Consider the following 18,385-nt stretch of genomic DNA (forward strand, 5'->3'; position numbering starts at 1 on the left):
AGAAATGCAGGAAGAAAAGGACAAGTTGCTGTCAGCATATCCTCAGTATGCCTTGAGAAATAAGCACCCCTATGCCTTGAGGTCATGGGATTGAGGTATTGGTTGTTTGAACAAGTTTCATGTGGTATTTTATTCTGTGTAGGAGTGATTTCACTATGGGAAGAAATGTATTTTATTGATGTGGTTGAGAGCAATAATTCTTTCGTTCAGTCAGTTATTTTGACTGACTGGTGCAAACGAATTGTGCTAGACTGTAGAACCAGTCTCCAGTTGAGGCTAGTTTGCCCTCTTTCATTTGCAGTTTTTTATGCAAGAAGTTGCAAGAATTGCTTTCTAAAACTGGAGTGTGCCTTGCTGTTTTATAAGTTACTGCATATTAACAGCAAAGTAACGAGAGCAGTGATAATGTAAATGATTAAAATGTGACCAGAAGTAATTGCTTATACAGTGGACAAGAGTTTAGAGAGATCAGTTATTTGGTAATAATAATGTAGCAGTAAAAGAGAATGTGAGGAGCTACTATTCAACATTATCAGGAGGTTACTATGATACTCAGTAAAGCCTTAGACGTTCCTTTAAGTGAGAAACGCACTGTAGTGATACATGAAATAACTGTTAGTTTTGGTTATATGCACTAAAGAATTTATGTCATGTGAAGTGAACTTTTTACGAACGAATTTACACTATTGCAAACGAGGTTTAATCAGTACTACATTTTTATAAGATGAGAATTACAGTTTTGAGGTTGAAGAATGTTTCACTGAACCAGCTCATAAGCAGCGTTGAAGTGAAATAGATAATTGGAGACGTTATGTAACGAAGTGTCTTTCCAGTAGCTGCTATTAATCGAATGGTTTCTTTATAGCAATACATACTTTTCTTTTGCCGAGTTTCGTACGAAAAACACATACACGAAATTTCACTTATTATCATATGTCATGCTATTTCCACTTTACTTTAGAATTCATAGTTCTCTTGTCCACAATAGGCAAGTAAACTTCTTAATTAAATACATAAAGAGACAAGAGATAAGTGCATTCATTTATAAAACAGTTTAGAACCAAATTTGCAACAATCAGAGGACCTCTACATGAAGTGTATGGAGTTAACACTAAAGACCAATTCATGCAATGAGTAACCTACAGAGATCATGTACTTGACACACTCGCCTAAAATCTGCAAACCACAGATATTTAAAATTACCCAAGACTCTCGTACTAAACACTAGTGGGAAGTTATAACGTATAAAACAATATTATCTGGGAGTTGTGTTAGCCTTTTATAAACAAAGAATAACTCACACTGCAACACTTTACTAGTAGTCTGGCCAAAACATGCATATAGTGTAGCATATGTTACTGTTTGGTTGCACCTTTGCACGTTAGATGATCCATATTCTTTGTACGTAAATAATAACAAAACAAAAATAAGTCCTGGTCTTTGTGATTCGTGGGGGAATGTATCGTACTTCACGAAGATTGACCTGATCTGATGAAACAATCGATTTATGGTTACGAATTTTGCCATATGCCACAATAGGAAATGTATAATGCCTTTAAAAACTACACTTTCTTCGATTTTCCACCTAATTCACAATAGATTTCAGATGTGAAATCCTGAACATCACAGGTAAGTCCATTGTCAGAAGACACTCCTACATGTCGAGACCATAGATCCAGCATGACAAAAATATTGGGTATCAATGGTACCTCAGGAGAACGAAAGCATAGATAAGTTGAATTATATACTACTGCTGTATCACAAATTACTTAACTCCATTACCAAACAGTGATACTTGAAAAGCATTAAAGACACAGAAGGCATCAAATGTATTTTCCCAGCAATGGTTTGTGAAAGGTAATGTTTAATTACGTCCAGTTCTATATGAAGTTAAGCGACAAATTATTTTCGAACAACAGTAGCACCTTCACTGTCATATGGATGAATAAGATTTACTTACGGTTCTGCAAACAAAGGTAGATGCATTGATTGTTGTAATTACACAGTGATGGGCTAACTGCACTTGTCACTGTGACAGTTAATCTGAAAGCACGCCATTTATAGATGGTCATTTACATTTCACTTTAAATATTTTAATGAGTACCTCTTTTTATGCTTTGCGTTACTTTTTCTGTATTTTGTTTACTGTATTTCATGTGTGACAGAAATGATGACATGACAGTCGCTGTCCCCTGAAACTAGCCAAAACCAGTAAGCTGGTTTGTTACACTAGTATGTGATAGATTACCTTGAAATACTCTGATCAGTCAGTGCGCATATTCTTATACAATAATTATTTTATTTCTTTCTTTTATGGGTTACCCAGTGATTGTGATTTGATAGCCTCCTGGGAAAACTTACTTACTACATTCACTACATTGATGCATGTTATCTCTCCATCCACTTTTGGTATCATTAACTATATTGCGTATACTCTGGCCAGGTTATATAGTGCTATTTCTTAACTGTAGTTGCGGTTCTACTGCATCTGCCACTATTCAAATGTGTAGGCATCATTAAAAGAAGTTGTTCCCACAAGACCTGGTGGTAGTTACCTGTATTACATATGGTTAATGTCCAAGTGGACATAATTTTGATACAACCCCACAGATATGAATGAATGTATGCATAGATCCTTAGTTGTACCATTTTGTCGTTAGACAATCCTATGGTGCTGGCATGTGATAATGAAGATTATGCTAGCCTCTTTTAATCTGGCTATGTGCTAAAAAATGCATGTAGTGTCATTGGTTCTCATATTCAATAAACAAAGAGTTATAGGGACGACTTCTCAATGACATGGTTTCTTACACTACTGCTAATGCGTGACGAACAGTGATCCTGTACTGCTGGAGAAATCCTGTAATCACATATCATTGAAGTTAGTTTCTTAACCCTTCCCTGTTATTCCTGTCCCTACCACCATTTTCCTGAATCTGTTCTGCTCTTCTTCTTCCGCTCATCTTGACCATGTCACTCTCATAGTACCATAGAACCAGTTCTGTTTCACTATTTTCCATCCAATACAACAGAGTTGTCACTGCTGCTTTGTTGCAGTGTCCGCTTTAGCTATTCTCCAGAGACTTACTGCATGGTATGTGCCGTCTCTCAATTGGTCAGTTAAGCAAGGAGCCAGTGTTATTTCCTGTAGGAATGATTTGGCACATCAGTTGTCAAACAGTAAGTGTTGGACCAGTGACAGGAAAATCGCTGAGCACTCCATCTTGGCCCCCGTCTACCTGTGATTTATTCACATCATCTTGGCTCATATATCTTGGCAATGGGAATATCGTCACTCCATTCATGTGTTTCAGAAATTAGATGTAGCCTTGTTAATTTTGGACTTACCACTCCATAAGAGAATGATCTGGAACCTTGATTATTCTTTTAAGATATTCATATGGTATGTGTCAATTGGACAAAGGTGATTCCAACAAGTTTAGAACTGCTTCCAGTGTGCATCCTAATCTGAAAGATAATAGTACTACTATCTCTTACACTGTCTTTCTTTACAACCACTTACATTTAACATGAGGATGTAAGACCATTAAACAATAATATAATGTGACAAATATGATATGCCTTGTTCGATGTACAGCCCTACTGTTTATTTCATATCATTAACGACTTAGCAATTTGTGCATGAAAGGAACCAATGGGAGTCGCTAGATAGGCAGTTAGTGTCTTCAACATCCACCCCACGCTAATGAGACAGAAGGATGTTGCTTGGCCTTCTGGTTCCTCCCGGGGCGTCCTCCTAACACGCTGCGATTAGCGATCAAAGAGACCCTGGTCTGGTCATAACACTTACTTCTGATTCCTTTTTGTACTATAGTCCGTTCTACCATCTGCCATCTTGCTGTCATACAAAAACATGTGTGCCCCACTTGCTCACTGAGAACTACAGTACACCAATTAGGGTTGTATCGGCTCCACTCACACACAACACAAATACCTATGAAACACAACTTTCGCTCTTAGACACTTACAGAGTGTTCCCTGAGTAGGTGATAATGAGTCCCTTACTTCTTTACAGAGTGTAGGGGAGCGACACGGGAGACCCGCACTGCCTTACTAGGCAAGGTCGTAGTGGAGGTGGTTTGCCTTCCTCCGACCGTAATGGGGATGAATGATGATGATGAATACGACACTACAACACCCAGTCATCTCGAGGCAGGAAAAATTCCGGACCCCGCCGGGAATCGAACCCGGGACCCCGTGCTCGGGAACCAAGAATGCTACTGCGAGACCACAAGCTAAGGTAACTATCTCTAATTCCTACACTATGGTGTTATTTTTATTCATAATGTTTCTCTAACCACTGACACTTTGCAGTTTGAACACTTATCTGCCCTTGGATATCTATCTGTTTAGTACATTTTTATAATAATACTGGAGCATCCATTTGATGCTTATGAACACTTGTCCTACATTACTCGTCACCATTGTGCAAAAGGGGACCTCAGCCATTATCTACATCCTCCATTGAATTAAATATGGCATTCAGCAGCACAGAATCACATTTATCGAGCAGTTTCTAGCTGATGCACATGACACCACACGAATTTTAGCCTTGCTCACTCCTTCAAGAAGAAATATGAATAATGAAGTCTTTTCCCAATGTGTCCACCACCAATGTTATCACTTACGCTCATACTCTAATTAAATACTCACTAACCCACAATTTTGTGTACTTGTCCCTCCAGTGATGTGTTTCACTTGCCAGTTAGGCTCTGCTATTTTGATGAGATGAACGCAAACGCATCTGATGAGCACCATTCCGTTTACGGAAAGATTTAGAATGCTTCGTGCAATCTGTTCAACTGTTCTGTGCTTCCCCATCCTTCACTAACCAAAAGAGCAGTGTATCTGGATATGAATAGATTACTGATACAGGTTACTTTCTGACCCTTTCATTTCTGCTGATATGTACCACATTATACAATCACATGTAGTACACTATAAATAGTTATGCAGTTGGACACACCACAGCTCCTTACACACCTACAAACTTAATGTAGTACTTGTCAGCACTGCAGACACAAAAAAAACTTTAAATTCTGTGCCTCTTTTAACTAATTTATTTACCTCATGTATCTATAAGCGTTTCAGCTCATTTCACATTCCTTTACCACCTTTAGCTTTGTCATACTCTTATAGCAAGCAGATCAAAATTCTATGTCTATGGCAGCAGCACACTCACTTCGATTCCTACGGCTCATAAGTTCATTACACATTGATAGGCTGATGATGTGACGAAAAACGTCTGATTCATCTAGCAACAAGCTCCTGCCCTTCCTTTTGCTTCCCTTTATGATTAAATGTCAGTTGCAGTAATTCTAGTGCATGATGTCACCTCCTTTCCTGTTAATGTATTTCTGTTTTTCACTTCATACTGTCATGTTCTGCCATCTGTTTTTATCACCTAATTTAATTAAGACTGGCATGGACCGGTTAGGTCCCTCAACAGTCACAAGACTACAATCATTTTCAAAAACTGAATATTGTGAACGCCTGTTTCCAGTTCATTACATAGGCTCCCCTGCGTTGTGCACAACGTACAAGTTTGCTTGAGACATCATGAGCTTGAACAGTTGATCATGGTGCCCTTCCTAGTTCACCTCCCATCCTTATGGCACCATCTGTTATATTTTAATACATTATAATTATAAATGTAACCAATACTCTCAACTTTAATTTCGTTGCAGATAATTGATGCTGCTTTGGCCATTTTCCTAACAGCTAAGCCCTCTATTCTTTCCCATAGCTCACCAAGGAAGTTATCACTACTGGGTAGGTTTACTGGCTCCCATTTTGACATCCTTGTCCTAAATCTAACATCTCCATATTAATGCCAGTTTACATAATGGACACTTCCAAAATGCGGTTTCATTCTCGTTAGATTGTCAGAAAAATGGGAAAGAAACTCACATTTGGTTTCCCAACAAAGTGAAGAATTAGCACAACTACAGTAAATCATACACATTAGCCAACTGCTGACCTAGTCCTGCAACATGCCAAGCTATAACGTCATCTGTTCTTTCTAAGAGCATGTCAAAAACAATTGGTTATGAATTCAGTCCTCTCAACATTCAGCCATACTCAACATAAATCATCATAATTTTTGAAACAATAATAAACTTTTAAACTTGTGCAAAGTTCCAGGACAACTAGCACCTGTGAACACACTATAAATACTGCTGATCAATCATCTTGACTGTGAAGCCATCGAACCTTGGTACCGTGTTGAAATTGCCTCTACATGAGTGGTAACTCTTGCAGCATGCAAGCAGAAACGACCAGACAATGTGTACTGCCATGTCTGTCTTTTCACACTGATTTAATTCTCATTCACTGCATTACAGACACTGTTCATCCCGTGAACAACCAGTCACAGTACGACTCCACAATGTTATGCAAGTTTGCTTTAATGGAAGTGCAGCTATGCTGAAAACAAATTTGGTACCCATGATCAGACTGATGCTGATCGCTGTGATAAAGCTCGTCAGCGAGCTTCGTTCTTTGTTATGCAGTATCGTGATATCCTAGTATGCTGGCATGTGCAGCTCAATCACACGGAAGACGACCTTTTGGCTACCAACTGACAAATCCATAATATAGCCACTGTGCTAATAATGCAATATTAGGAATTTAAAAACGCGATCCAGTGTGACTTAATAGTTGTACACAGGGAACTGTGCAAACTGACTGCAACTTTGGAAGTAACCAAAGCCTTAGAGATCTTGTTGTATAACACCCATGCAACAGTTGCATGTTAATATCCTGCACACTACCATTCAGCCAAGACTGCAACAGAGACTTAGCCCTAACTTAATGCCAGCTGAAACCTTCCTGTACACCATAACTAATAAACTTTTTTATGCATCAGTACATATGTAAATCATCTACTCCACGTAGGAATCAACCTTGTTGTAAAACTTCCTGGCAGATTAAAACTGTGTGTTGGACCGGGACTCGAACTCGGGACCTTTGCTTTTCACGGGGAAGTGCTCTACCAACTGAGTTACCCAAGCACGAGTCTCCGTCTGGCACACACTCTTGATCTGCCAGGAAGTTTCATATCAGCGCACCCTCCGCTGTAGAGTGAAAATTTCATTCTAGAAACATCCCCCAGGCTGTGGCTAAGCCATGTCTCCGAAATATCCTTTCTTCCAGGAGTGCTAGTTCTGCAAGGTTCGCAGGAGAGCTTTCTGTGAAGTTTGGAAGGTAGGAGGCGAGGTACTGAGGGAATTAACGCTGTGAGGGTGGGGCGTGAGTCGTACTTGGGTAGCTCACCAGTGTCATTAATTGTGAAATTGCACTGCTTTTAGAGAAAACTAAGCAATTCCCTTGCTCTCGCACTATTTTTGCAGTGCAAAAATCTTTATTTATGCTCACTGGGAACATATTACTGTATGTGGTAGCACAGTCAACTATAGTAGCAGTTCTCTGCTGTGACCATGCATCTACACTTCAGACTTATCGAGTTTCTCTATTGGTCGACTTTTATTCAACGTTCTTATTATGATGTATCACACCCACCATTAGGTTATCTGCTCATTTAACTTGCACACACAACAGCTTTGAACTTTTTCTGCTGATTTGACTGAAACAGCTTTTGTGCTGGCACCCAACCAATAGCCTGCCTACACTACCAAAAAAATCAAAGACTCGCCTTCTGCAAACCATTGACGAATACTAGCTTCAGAAAATCGCTGTTTACAATTGACCACAGCATTGCACACATCACTGAGTGGAGTAAGTTGGAATACCTACATAGAGTGGTTGCCCTGGTGTCATCTCTCTTCCAGTCACTGTAGTTGTCCTCAGAATGGTTATATGGACCATAAGTAATCAAGGATAATTAGAACTATTCAGATCAGCAAAACCAGTGGCGCACAAGCAGCAGCTGTTGGGTAATTTTATACTCCAATGGATTTTGGATCCTGGCGCAATTCAGTCACGACTCTCGTTTATGACTAAGCATTAGGAGATGGGATGCTAATATGTATTAGTTTGTTTCCATTGTATAATTTTATCATTTTGCGTATTTTGTAACATGGGAGACCATTACATTCCACATAGTTAAGGACCAAACCAATGACATAGGATTTAACAATCAACAATTAAGAACATGAAATAAGATTTAATAAAACAGTGATTGTGTTAATCTTTCAATAACCCTGTAATTTTAACTTTTATACTGCAAACTGCAAAGATTATAGGAAAGGTAATGAATCTTATCAATATTATTGAGCTAAACCTCTCTTTGTATTGAAATACCCAGCTAGCCTTTGCTGATGCACACCTTTGATGCGGTTTTACAGTCTTTCGTGATCAGCAACGCTAGACCTTCACAAATGGTAACAACACTTGGTGGCCCCAATGCTGTCACTCCTGGCCACAATTTCCATCACCACCCATAGGCATCACCACTGCAGCAGCCTAGCCACTGCCCAGCTGATGCATCTTGACAGCCCTGATCCTCTCCCAGCTGGCTCAGTACATGGTCGGAACACTTGTTGCCTCTGCACTACCACACCACTGTACCAGTTCACTATCTCAGTTGGCTGCATATATTTCTTCAATAACCAAAATCGGCCGATTCAAACTCTAAATTATTGTACTATTATCTTTAACTTCTTAAATGCTTTTGAGTTTTCTATTCCTGTCCACTTTTTTCACTACATTTTGGGAAATCTTTGTTTCCCCTATTAGAACCTTGCATCCCTTAGCAAGAGCCACCTGTCCAAAGGAGCATTTTCAAACATTAAACTACTACTTTAGTAATTTTGAAATAATTAGCCTGATGCTATGGAGGGGAGTGAAGTGTCCATGGTAGACTGACAGACTGAGTGGGAAACACTTTATGAAATTTTACTGCAGAGCTGTGACTAGGCAGTTACCGCTGTATATGCCTTGTTCACATTCATACCATCCTGACAGTGAGAATGCTAATGGGGTGACACTTCTGAGAAGCAACGCTAGTGAGGAATAGCTTCTAGAAAACCATCCAGCAACCAACTAGACAACTGTTAATGGTCACATGGGGCCATAAAGCATTGCTGGGATCAATTTGGCTCACTCTTGGCAACCAGCTTTCAGTGTCATCAGAGGTGCCCTTCCATCCCATTCCCCAGCACTATGCCCCTCAGTCTGTTAGTGGCCTTAGAGGTAAAGTTCTGATGTAAACACCAGTCAATTGTTTCAAAGCACTCTACATTGTTGTTTTTTTAAACAATATGCTCGATTTCCATGTACTCCTGGATCCACATCCTACAATTGACTTGTACTTGACACTTGCCGGCCGCGGTGGTCTAGCGGTTCTGGCGCTGCAGTCCGGAACCGCGGGGCTGCTACGGTCGCAGGTTCGAATCCTGCCTCGGGCATGGGTGTGTGTGATGTCCTTAGGTTAGTTAGGTTTAAGTAGTTCTAAGTTCTAGGGGACTTATGACCTAAGATGTTGAGTCCCATAGTGCTCAGAGCCATTTGAACCATTTGAACTTGACACTTCTTGTACAACAGTTTATTCTGTCGTCATTAGCTTAGGTTATGATTTTATTAGGTGCAGTTACACTCTTTTAATTTATTGGTATCTACTGTGTTTATGTAGACTCAGTTCTTTGGGTGGTTTTCCACACAACCACTGAATATGTTTATTTTCTGCTTACATCTTGTGTACCAGAGAAACGCTATATGACCCATCTTTAGCTAACACATATAGATATTCAGTACATATTGTGTACCTTTTTTAACATGTTACTACAAATTTTACTGTTTTACTTAGAGATTCACAATGTGTATAGCCGCCACACTTAGAAGTATAATTTCAGATTCAACTGACTATAAGGCTATTGGCCAGACACCCTGGTTAGCTTTCGTTTTATTGAAAATAATATTTAATATGAATGTATGTGGATGTTGCCTATTATGAATAATCTATACAGCAATTGTAGCTGTCCTATCATGAGAAAGATGGAATAAAATGTAATCACATCACTACAAAGTGTCATAGCTAAAGTGTAGCAAAACAGAACAGTGCCAATCCCTTAATCACAACTATCTCCAATTCCTACATGTATGATGGGACATACTAAACCACTTTCACCAATAACAAATACATAGGAAATCAAAAATAAAAACAATCGTTCTGAAATTAAAAATGAAGCATAAATACAGATTTCCAAAAACGTCATTTATTTACACAAAGTAAGAAAAATATCCACAATGGAAACATATTTGAATATAACACAAGAAATATTTAGTACAGACGTTCTGAGCTCTCCCAAGTGTTGTTCTTGTGTATAAAAGTATATGGAATCGAATTGTAATATCTAATGTTCGTTTACCTATTTCACTTTTAGAGAACTTACACAGTATTAAACACAGAACAAATAATTAAGAAGTTTGGTGCATAACACTTATCTCCATTATCTCTGAATCATGTACAAAGCTTTGTGAAACAAAAAAATTCACAGAAAATATAGCAATTGTGCACTGGTGTAAAGGCAACCAGGCACAATGAATTTGTTAGATTACACATTTTCGCATCTGACCCATTGATATGAAGATGAACTGATGAACAAAAATGCCACGAACACTGCCCATCAGGAGACTGAATGCCACATGTTGTACACACATGATGTAATAAGCAGATTACAGGTATATAAGCAGACCAGAGATTAACAAGAAATTGTTCCACCAATTAGATGGGTTGCAAGCATATGAATCCAATGCTGTAAGTGACTTTAGCAAAGGGCAAATTACAGTGGCATTACAGTTGGGAACTAGCACCTCAAAAGTGGTGAAGCTGGTTGGCTGGATCTATGCTACTTTTGTGAACATCTGTGGAAAGTGGCCGAAAGATGATAAATCCATAACCTTATGAAAAGGTGTAATACATCTATACTTCATCACCAATCACGGCGGCCAGAAGCTTGCCTGCTCTGTAAAGCTGGACATGCGGTAATGTGTGGCATATCTAATGACAGAAAACAATGATGCAGCAGCCATACGTGTTTTTGAATACACAATTCAATGTACGTTTTCGAACATGGGGCTCCACAACATATGGTCACTGTATGTTTCCATACCGATACACCAAAACGTTCAATTGCAACTGCAGTGGGCAAGGGATCATTGATGCTGGAATGAAGGTCAATGCAAATGTCAACTGTCAGGATGGGTGACATTTCCTATTACAGTAGGTCAGTTGTCACATCCAGATATGCTATCATTTAGGTGAATGGCACCAGATGGAGGGCCAATTACGCTATGCGACAGTCACTTGGGCTCCTTTGGGACATCTGGTAGTAATCGAAAGCATCATGGCAGTTGCAGACTATTTGACCTATATTGCAACTGACAGATTTGTTCATTCCTGATGTGCTCTCCCATGGTGAAGGCATCTTTCAGCAGGGTAACTGTCCATGTCACATGTGCATAACGACTCCACAGTGGTCTGAGTAGCATGGTAACTAACACTGATGTCTGGACCACTCCATTTAGCTGATCTGAACGTGTGGAATACAACTGGTACAACATACATCCATAAATGTGTAAAAGACATGTCAAATCCATATCATGGAGAATTGTCATTGTATTGTGTTCCACAGGTGGACAAACATGCTATTAAGCAAGATGCTATATCTTTTGCTACGTTTACTAATGCAGGATTATTACTAACAGAACATAAATATACACACTATTAACCCATTAATGCCGTGCATTGCCATGTGGCAACGTTTGTAACACTTTTTAAAATCGTTGATTCCACGACATCAATGAAGCGAGAGTATTGGCAGCACTGGATCCCGTTCCGCAAGACTGTAAAGATAACTACAATGCAACAGTTTTAACAATACATTTAAATTCTGCGGCGTAAGCAGTGTTGGAAGTCGTTGTTTGCTGAATGACGAAGAAAAATGGAGTATAAGTTCGAGTAAGTAAGTTTTACACAGTAACTTACGATATATAATTTGGTTTTTTAGCATGGTTTTGCTTTAAATACTCAAATATATATTCTTTGGAGGTTACTGCTTGCTAACGCTGGATGTTTGTACTCAGTAAAAGGACGAATTTTCTCTATTTTTTTTCTCGCTTGCTGAGGCGCTGGAGATTCTTTATAATGACGATATTGAAGGTGATGTGTTTGTTGAGCCCCCAGATCCGAATGTAGACACAGATGAAGATTCAGGAGATGAACATGTTGGTGGGTAAGTATGCCTATCACTGGTCCGTAATTGTTTGTATACTGATGCCGACTTTATTATTATTTGTATGTCATTTATTATTTTTACAGATTATTAGACAACCTGTCCTCTCATCAACTACGAGCTAATGCTGAAATAAGGATGCCAAATAACGAAATGATTGGTGTTGATTATGAGCACTGTAATCCGCCAGCACCATCAATGTGTACTGCACAAGATCCAATTGCACCTGAAACAGCTACACAACGTCCAAATATACCAGAGCCATCTGTATCTGAGGTAAGATCTACCTTATTATAGGACAATATCGTGAACTGGGTTTCTGGAAAAGATAAGTGTGGTAGGCAGTGGGAGAAAGGAGCTGACTTTGACAGTCAAATTACCTCTACATTTCCAAAACCTGACTACTCAAGGTATGAAAACATGTCGATCATTGACATATTTGAATTTTCATTGGCCAGGAATTTATTGAGCATTTAGTGAAAGAAACAAAGCTTTATGCACTATTTCTCAATTGTCAGGGCCCAAAAATTACAGCAGACGAAATATGGTGCTTCATCTCCATTTTGTATATTAGTATATTAGTTACCTTGTATATTAGTTACCTTCTAAAAGAAATTATTGGGACTCGAAAAATGACATGAAAAACTTGGCTGTGTTACAGTCTATGAGGAGAGACAGATTTCTACAAATATGCAGATTTCTGCACTGTGCAGATAACACTACGATCGATGAAAATGACAAGGCATGGAAAATTCGTCCAGTTATGGAGGCGTTGAAGAATTGCTGCATTGAGAATTTTGTACCTGAAGAACACCTGTCATATGACGAATGTATGGTGAAGTACTACGGCCACCATGGATGCAAACAGTTCATTCGTGGTAAGCCAATTAGATTCGGCTATAAAATATGGAGCCTAAATACTAACGATGGATTTGTGGTGAATTATGAACTGTATTAGGGAAAAGGTCTAAGAGTAAAGCAGTCTATGAGCAGTTGTTTGGCAAGTCTGCATCTCTTTTTTCATTTCCCAAGTACTGTGGATACTCTGCCATCGGTACCATCAGAGAAAACAGACTTCTAAGAAATGTGTACTGGGAAACAAAAAACTATTTTCCAAGAAACATTGGGGGTATTTTGAGACAGCAATAGAGAAGAGTGATGGATTATTGTATGTGCAGTGGCTGGACAACTCAGTTGTCACAATGATCTCTTCTTCATGTGGTGCACAAGAAGTCGGCCAAGTCAAGAGATTCTCACAACTAAAAAAGCGAAATATAATGAATCCCAGACCAAAACTGGTAGCCAAATATAATACATATACGGGAGGTAGTGATCAGATGGATCATAATCTAGTATGCTATCGCATTGCAATAAGAAGCAAGAAATGGTACTGGTGTCTCTTTACATGGATGTTAGATGTCACCATACAAAACAGTTGGATTTTGTATAATAAAGCAAGAAACCAAACCATTTCTCAGCTTGATTTCAAGAGAGATGTAGCAACAGTGAACTTGCAAAGACACCAAGCTTTACCAAAAGGAGCCGGGAGACCATCTGCATTAAGGGCATGTTCCGACAGCTGCATATCAGATTCAATTAGGTTTGATAAGACTGACCACCTCGTCCAGAACACAGAAGCAAAGAAGAAGAAAAGGTGTGCACACAAGGACTGTAAATCTATTGTGAGAACAATGTGTTCAAAGTGTAATATGGGATTGTGTATTGACTGTTTTATTTCATTTCATGTAAAATAATGCTGAGTTCAGAGTTGGATTATTAATTGTACTGTGTTATAAAGTATCAATTGTATGATGAAGACTGAATAATAAATTTGCACAAAACTTGTATATGTAATACGAAATTTCAATAACCTACTCATTTTAGTTGAAGTTGTAATTCATATAAAATTAGGCAGTGAAAGTGCCTAGCGGCAACATCAAATATCTCGCTAATGGTGGTAATGAATTTTGTCAAAAAAAACTCTGTTGTGTAATTTATGCCTTTTACATACATAATAATGCAATTAAAAAACTCACGAAAATATTAATTCCAGCGCTAATTGGTTGATGACATATATAGCAAATCTTTTGAGGAAAAATACCTGAGTAAAATAATTGCCATAATCATGATTCTCCAGTGTTCCTCAGTGAAGGAAGTGCCATGAATATACTATTGCTGTAACTTTCTCAAATGCAGAGTCACAAGTAATACATAATGACTATGTTTGGACTACTAAGCAGCAGGTCATCACATTTCCTAGGCCTTATACTGAATATTGCGTGGTAATTACAGCTATTGAGAAAGGTAAGGATTTATCACAATTCACAATCTTCTTGGTCTCAAGATCGATAGGAAAAAGCAGCAGTGTTAATGACAAAAACACATTTCATTCATGTTTCTGGAGTATTCAGTAATACAATTTCTTGACATCTCAAGCCAAAGATAGGGATTTTTATGTCACATTATCTGTTACCACAATATACTACACATTATTACACTTTTTTCACAATTCTACCACAGTTTAATTTTATTTCACAGGTATTACAATTTATTGTCCCTCTACTACATTCATTATTTTATAGGCCTTGAGGGCACCAACAAGGAAAATCTATTTGCATGAACTAACAATTACTTGTAGCTACTTTCTGATGTGAAGTAATGCATATGTCCTAAAAGTCCCCAACTGAGTGAAACTTTTGTCACAGATATCACATTTGTGAGGTACCCTTCCCATATGGACTAATGCATGTATCTTGAGATCACCTGATCACATTTGTGAGGCTTTTTGTAGGTGTGTATGAATGATTGTTTCTTGAGATCACCTGACTCAGCAAAAGATTTCCCACAAATCTCACATTTGTGAAGTTCCTTTCCAGTGTGAATTAGTCCAAGCCTCTTGAGAGTGCCTGACCTAGCAAAGGATTTCCCACAAATCACACATTTGTGAGGTTTCTTTCCAGTGTGAATTAGTGTTATGTGTTGAGATAGTTTGACATAGCAACAAATTACCCACAAATCTCACTGTTGTGAGGTTTCTTTCCAGTGTGAATTAATACATGCCTCTTGAGAGTCCCTGACCTAGCAAAAGATTTCCCACATTTCACACATTCGTGAGGTTTCCTTCCAGTGTGAGTTAATATGTGTGTCTTCAGATCGCCTGACCTAGCAAAAGATTTCCTACAAATCTGACATTTGTGAGGTTTCTTTCCAGTGTGAATTAATACATGAGTCTTGAGATAACCTGATGTAGCAAAAGATTTTCCACAAATCTCGCATTTGTGAGGTTTCTTTCCAGTGTGAATTAATACATGAGTCATAAGAGTACTTGACTGGGCAAACGATTTGTCACAAATCACACATTTGTGAGGTCTCTTTCCAGTGTGAATTAAATCATGAGTCTTGAGATAACCTGCTGTAGCAAAACATTTTCCACAAATCTCACATTTGTGAGGTTTCTTTCCAGTGTGAATTAATACGTGAGTCTTGAGATAACCTGATGTAGTAAAACATTTTCCACAAATCTCACATTTGTGAGGTTTCTTTCCAGCGTGAATTAATATATGAGTCTTGAGACAACCTAATGTAGCAAAACATTTTCCACAAATCTCACATTTGTAAGGTTTCTTTCCAGTGTGAATGAATACATGAGTCTTGAGACAATCTGATCTAGCAAAACATTTTCCACAAATCTCACATTTGTGAGGTTTATTTCCAGTGTGAATTAACAAATGCTTCTTGAGATCGCCTAACATAGTAAAAGATTTCCCACAAATCTCACATTTGTGAGATTTCTTTTCAGTGTGAATTAATGCTTGTGTCTTCAGATCACCTGACCTAGCAAACCATTTGCCACAAATACCACATTTGTCGGTTCTGTTTGCAATATGTAGATCAGCCTGGGCACTGACATTAACAGCTGTACATAAAATTCCGTAACCACTTATTTTCTCTGCATCATTTGTCACATGTGTGTTACACATGTCATTAGAGGCCTTCTTTGAAGTTTTACAAGTTTCCTTATATGAAGACTGTTCAATGTGTTCTGTTACAGAAACTTCTGGCTCACTATCCAAGAAGATAATGCTTTGATGCTCATCATTATAGCCATATTTTTCATGGTGGCCAGCTGTTAAGACATGATAATTCTCTCTCATTCTCAAATGTTTTTTCAAACTAACCTTACTGTGAAATACCTCACCACACCACTTACAAACATACAAAGGTGGTTGTGTGCCATCAATGTGCATAAACACATGCATTATGAGTCTGTATTTTGAAGGAAAGTTCTGTTGGCAGAAATCACAGCTATACATATGTAATTCCTTTTCCCTCCTACTACAGTCATGTTGGGTGGCAACTGAGCATTCCTTATCAATAATCACATTTTCTGTACCAAACTCATGTGTTGACTTCTCCATGTCTATCACCGACTCATCCTGGACCAGTCCCTGGTGACAAATTTCTTCACATGATATGCCACAGCTCCCACCAGTACTCTGAATCAATCTGAAGAGTGAGGACAAGAATGTTAAATGTTGATATATATACAACAAAGAAACAATATTTGAGTGTCCGTAATTCCAGTACTATAGGCCACAAGTCATAAAAATGCATAAGACATTGCACATTAAGTAACTGTTAATGATTTAAAATTATAATATTCCACCCGAAGGAAAGAACAGATGAGGTAAAAGTGGTTTAAAACAAAATTAACCACAGGAAATTCAATAATGATGAATCTGAGACACTGCTGGTTTCATTTGAAATTTTTAGGTGAGAGTTAAAATAATTCACTTTCATGTGTTACAATCTTTTCAAAATACAGTGCTACAAGTAAACAGTTTACACCAATTTATTAAATGTATCAAAAAAACTACCAGTTACATATTTCAATTCAAAATTCTTACGTTCAAGGTATTTTAGATTTAATTAGAGAAATTATTTTAAATGTTCTTCTTCCATGATCTTAGCTCTGTAAGTGCCTTTTTTTGTTTTGCAAACACTTTCAGCTTTGGAAATGATAAATTTATTTCACCCTGTTAACAGATTTTTTTTTGTATGATTCCCAATGAGTCAAGAACTAGTGCAAGCTTCAACATTTTGTTAGGTATCTAGAATGGATGTTAATCAGGTGGATAATGACGGTTCATGACCAAGAATCAATGTCACACCAATCAAGGGAAAAATTTGCATACTGATGAACGAATGTGAATCACACACTTGCCGATGGTTTTAATCTAAGACTGTGTTTTTGGCACTGCAACTTGTATGAAGCCTTGTACAAATGGAAATGGAAATACTGTCTGAAAAGATGGAAATAGTTGTAAATTTTCCAGTATATTTGCAGTGAGCCTTATTGAAAATTTTACATCTTACTAACATCTGGTTATCTGGCATTGCAGAACACCATTGACTGAAGGGCACACATATATATGGCCACCTCATCACATCACCCATTAGACACTGCTAGCTGACACCACATATTGTGTGGCAGTGGTGACAGCTGATGCATGAGCTACCCCTGTAGTATCTGGGTCGCATTACTCCACCTGCAGTTAAACCCTTTCCCACAGAACAGAACTGTGATGCCTTTCAGGTCCCCAGTATGTGCATCATGTTGGACATGAAAGAGTACGAACTACTGAAGGTGTGCTTACTCCAGTGTTATCTTTTGTTCTGCAACTTTTGACTTTTTTGCGTTTTGTTGGGGATATAGTTTTGTGTGGCATGGTATCTGGTAAATTTCGAGTGTTTTTAAACTCTTAATTAAGATCACACGATTTTTTTAACGTAACTGGTATCATGGTGTGTGTTAGATTCTAGAAATTGACAACTGTATCACTAGATATTTTAACTTTTTTTAAACTCAATTAGTTACGACATGTATTTTCATACATATGGAAGTAAAGTAACTGAACATTAATAATTAAGAAAGAAATCATAAAATATGCAAGTAAGGTTTCAAACAAATAGCTTTCTTTTTCTCAAAGTACTAGATATAATATGTACAATTAAAATGTTATGCTATTGCCAGTGAACCATAAACCCACCAGGATAAGAAAGAGAATTTGTGGAAAAGTTCAACAATAAATAAATTTTGACGTTAATTATTTATCAATTGTTTTAGACACCTCCATGTAACCATTGTGTAGGTACTGGGTACTTGTGTC

General features: G+C 38.0%; 1 protein-coding gene across 1 annotated transcript in view; it reads right to left on the bottom strand.

The window, feature by feature from the left end:
* Positions 1-14,658: 14,658 nt before the first annotated feature.
* The window catches only part of LOC124553833 (zinc finger protein 492-like), a 114,304-nt gene continuing 110,577 nt past the window's right edge, over positions 14,659-18,385 (bottom strand). Inside the window, exon 7 of the mRNA XM_047127823.1 lies at positions 14,659-16,721. Coding sequence (XP_046983779.1) covers positions 15,221-16,721 — 1,501 coding nt within the window. The 3' untranslated portion in view covers positions 14,659-15,220. The remainder of the gene's footprint in view (positions 16,722-18,385) is intronic.

Source organism: Schistocerca americana, chromosome 11 (genome assembly GCF_021461395.2).
Source record: "Schistocerca americana isolate TAMUIC-IGC-003095 chromosome 11, iqSchAmer2.1, whole genome shotgun sequence".
In the NCBI taxonomy this organism is placed as follows: Eukaryota; Metazoa; Arthropoda; class Insecta; order Orthoptera; family Acrididae; genus Schistocerca; species Schistocerca americana.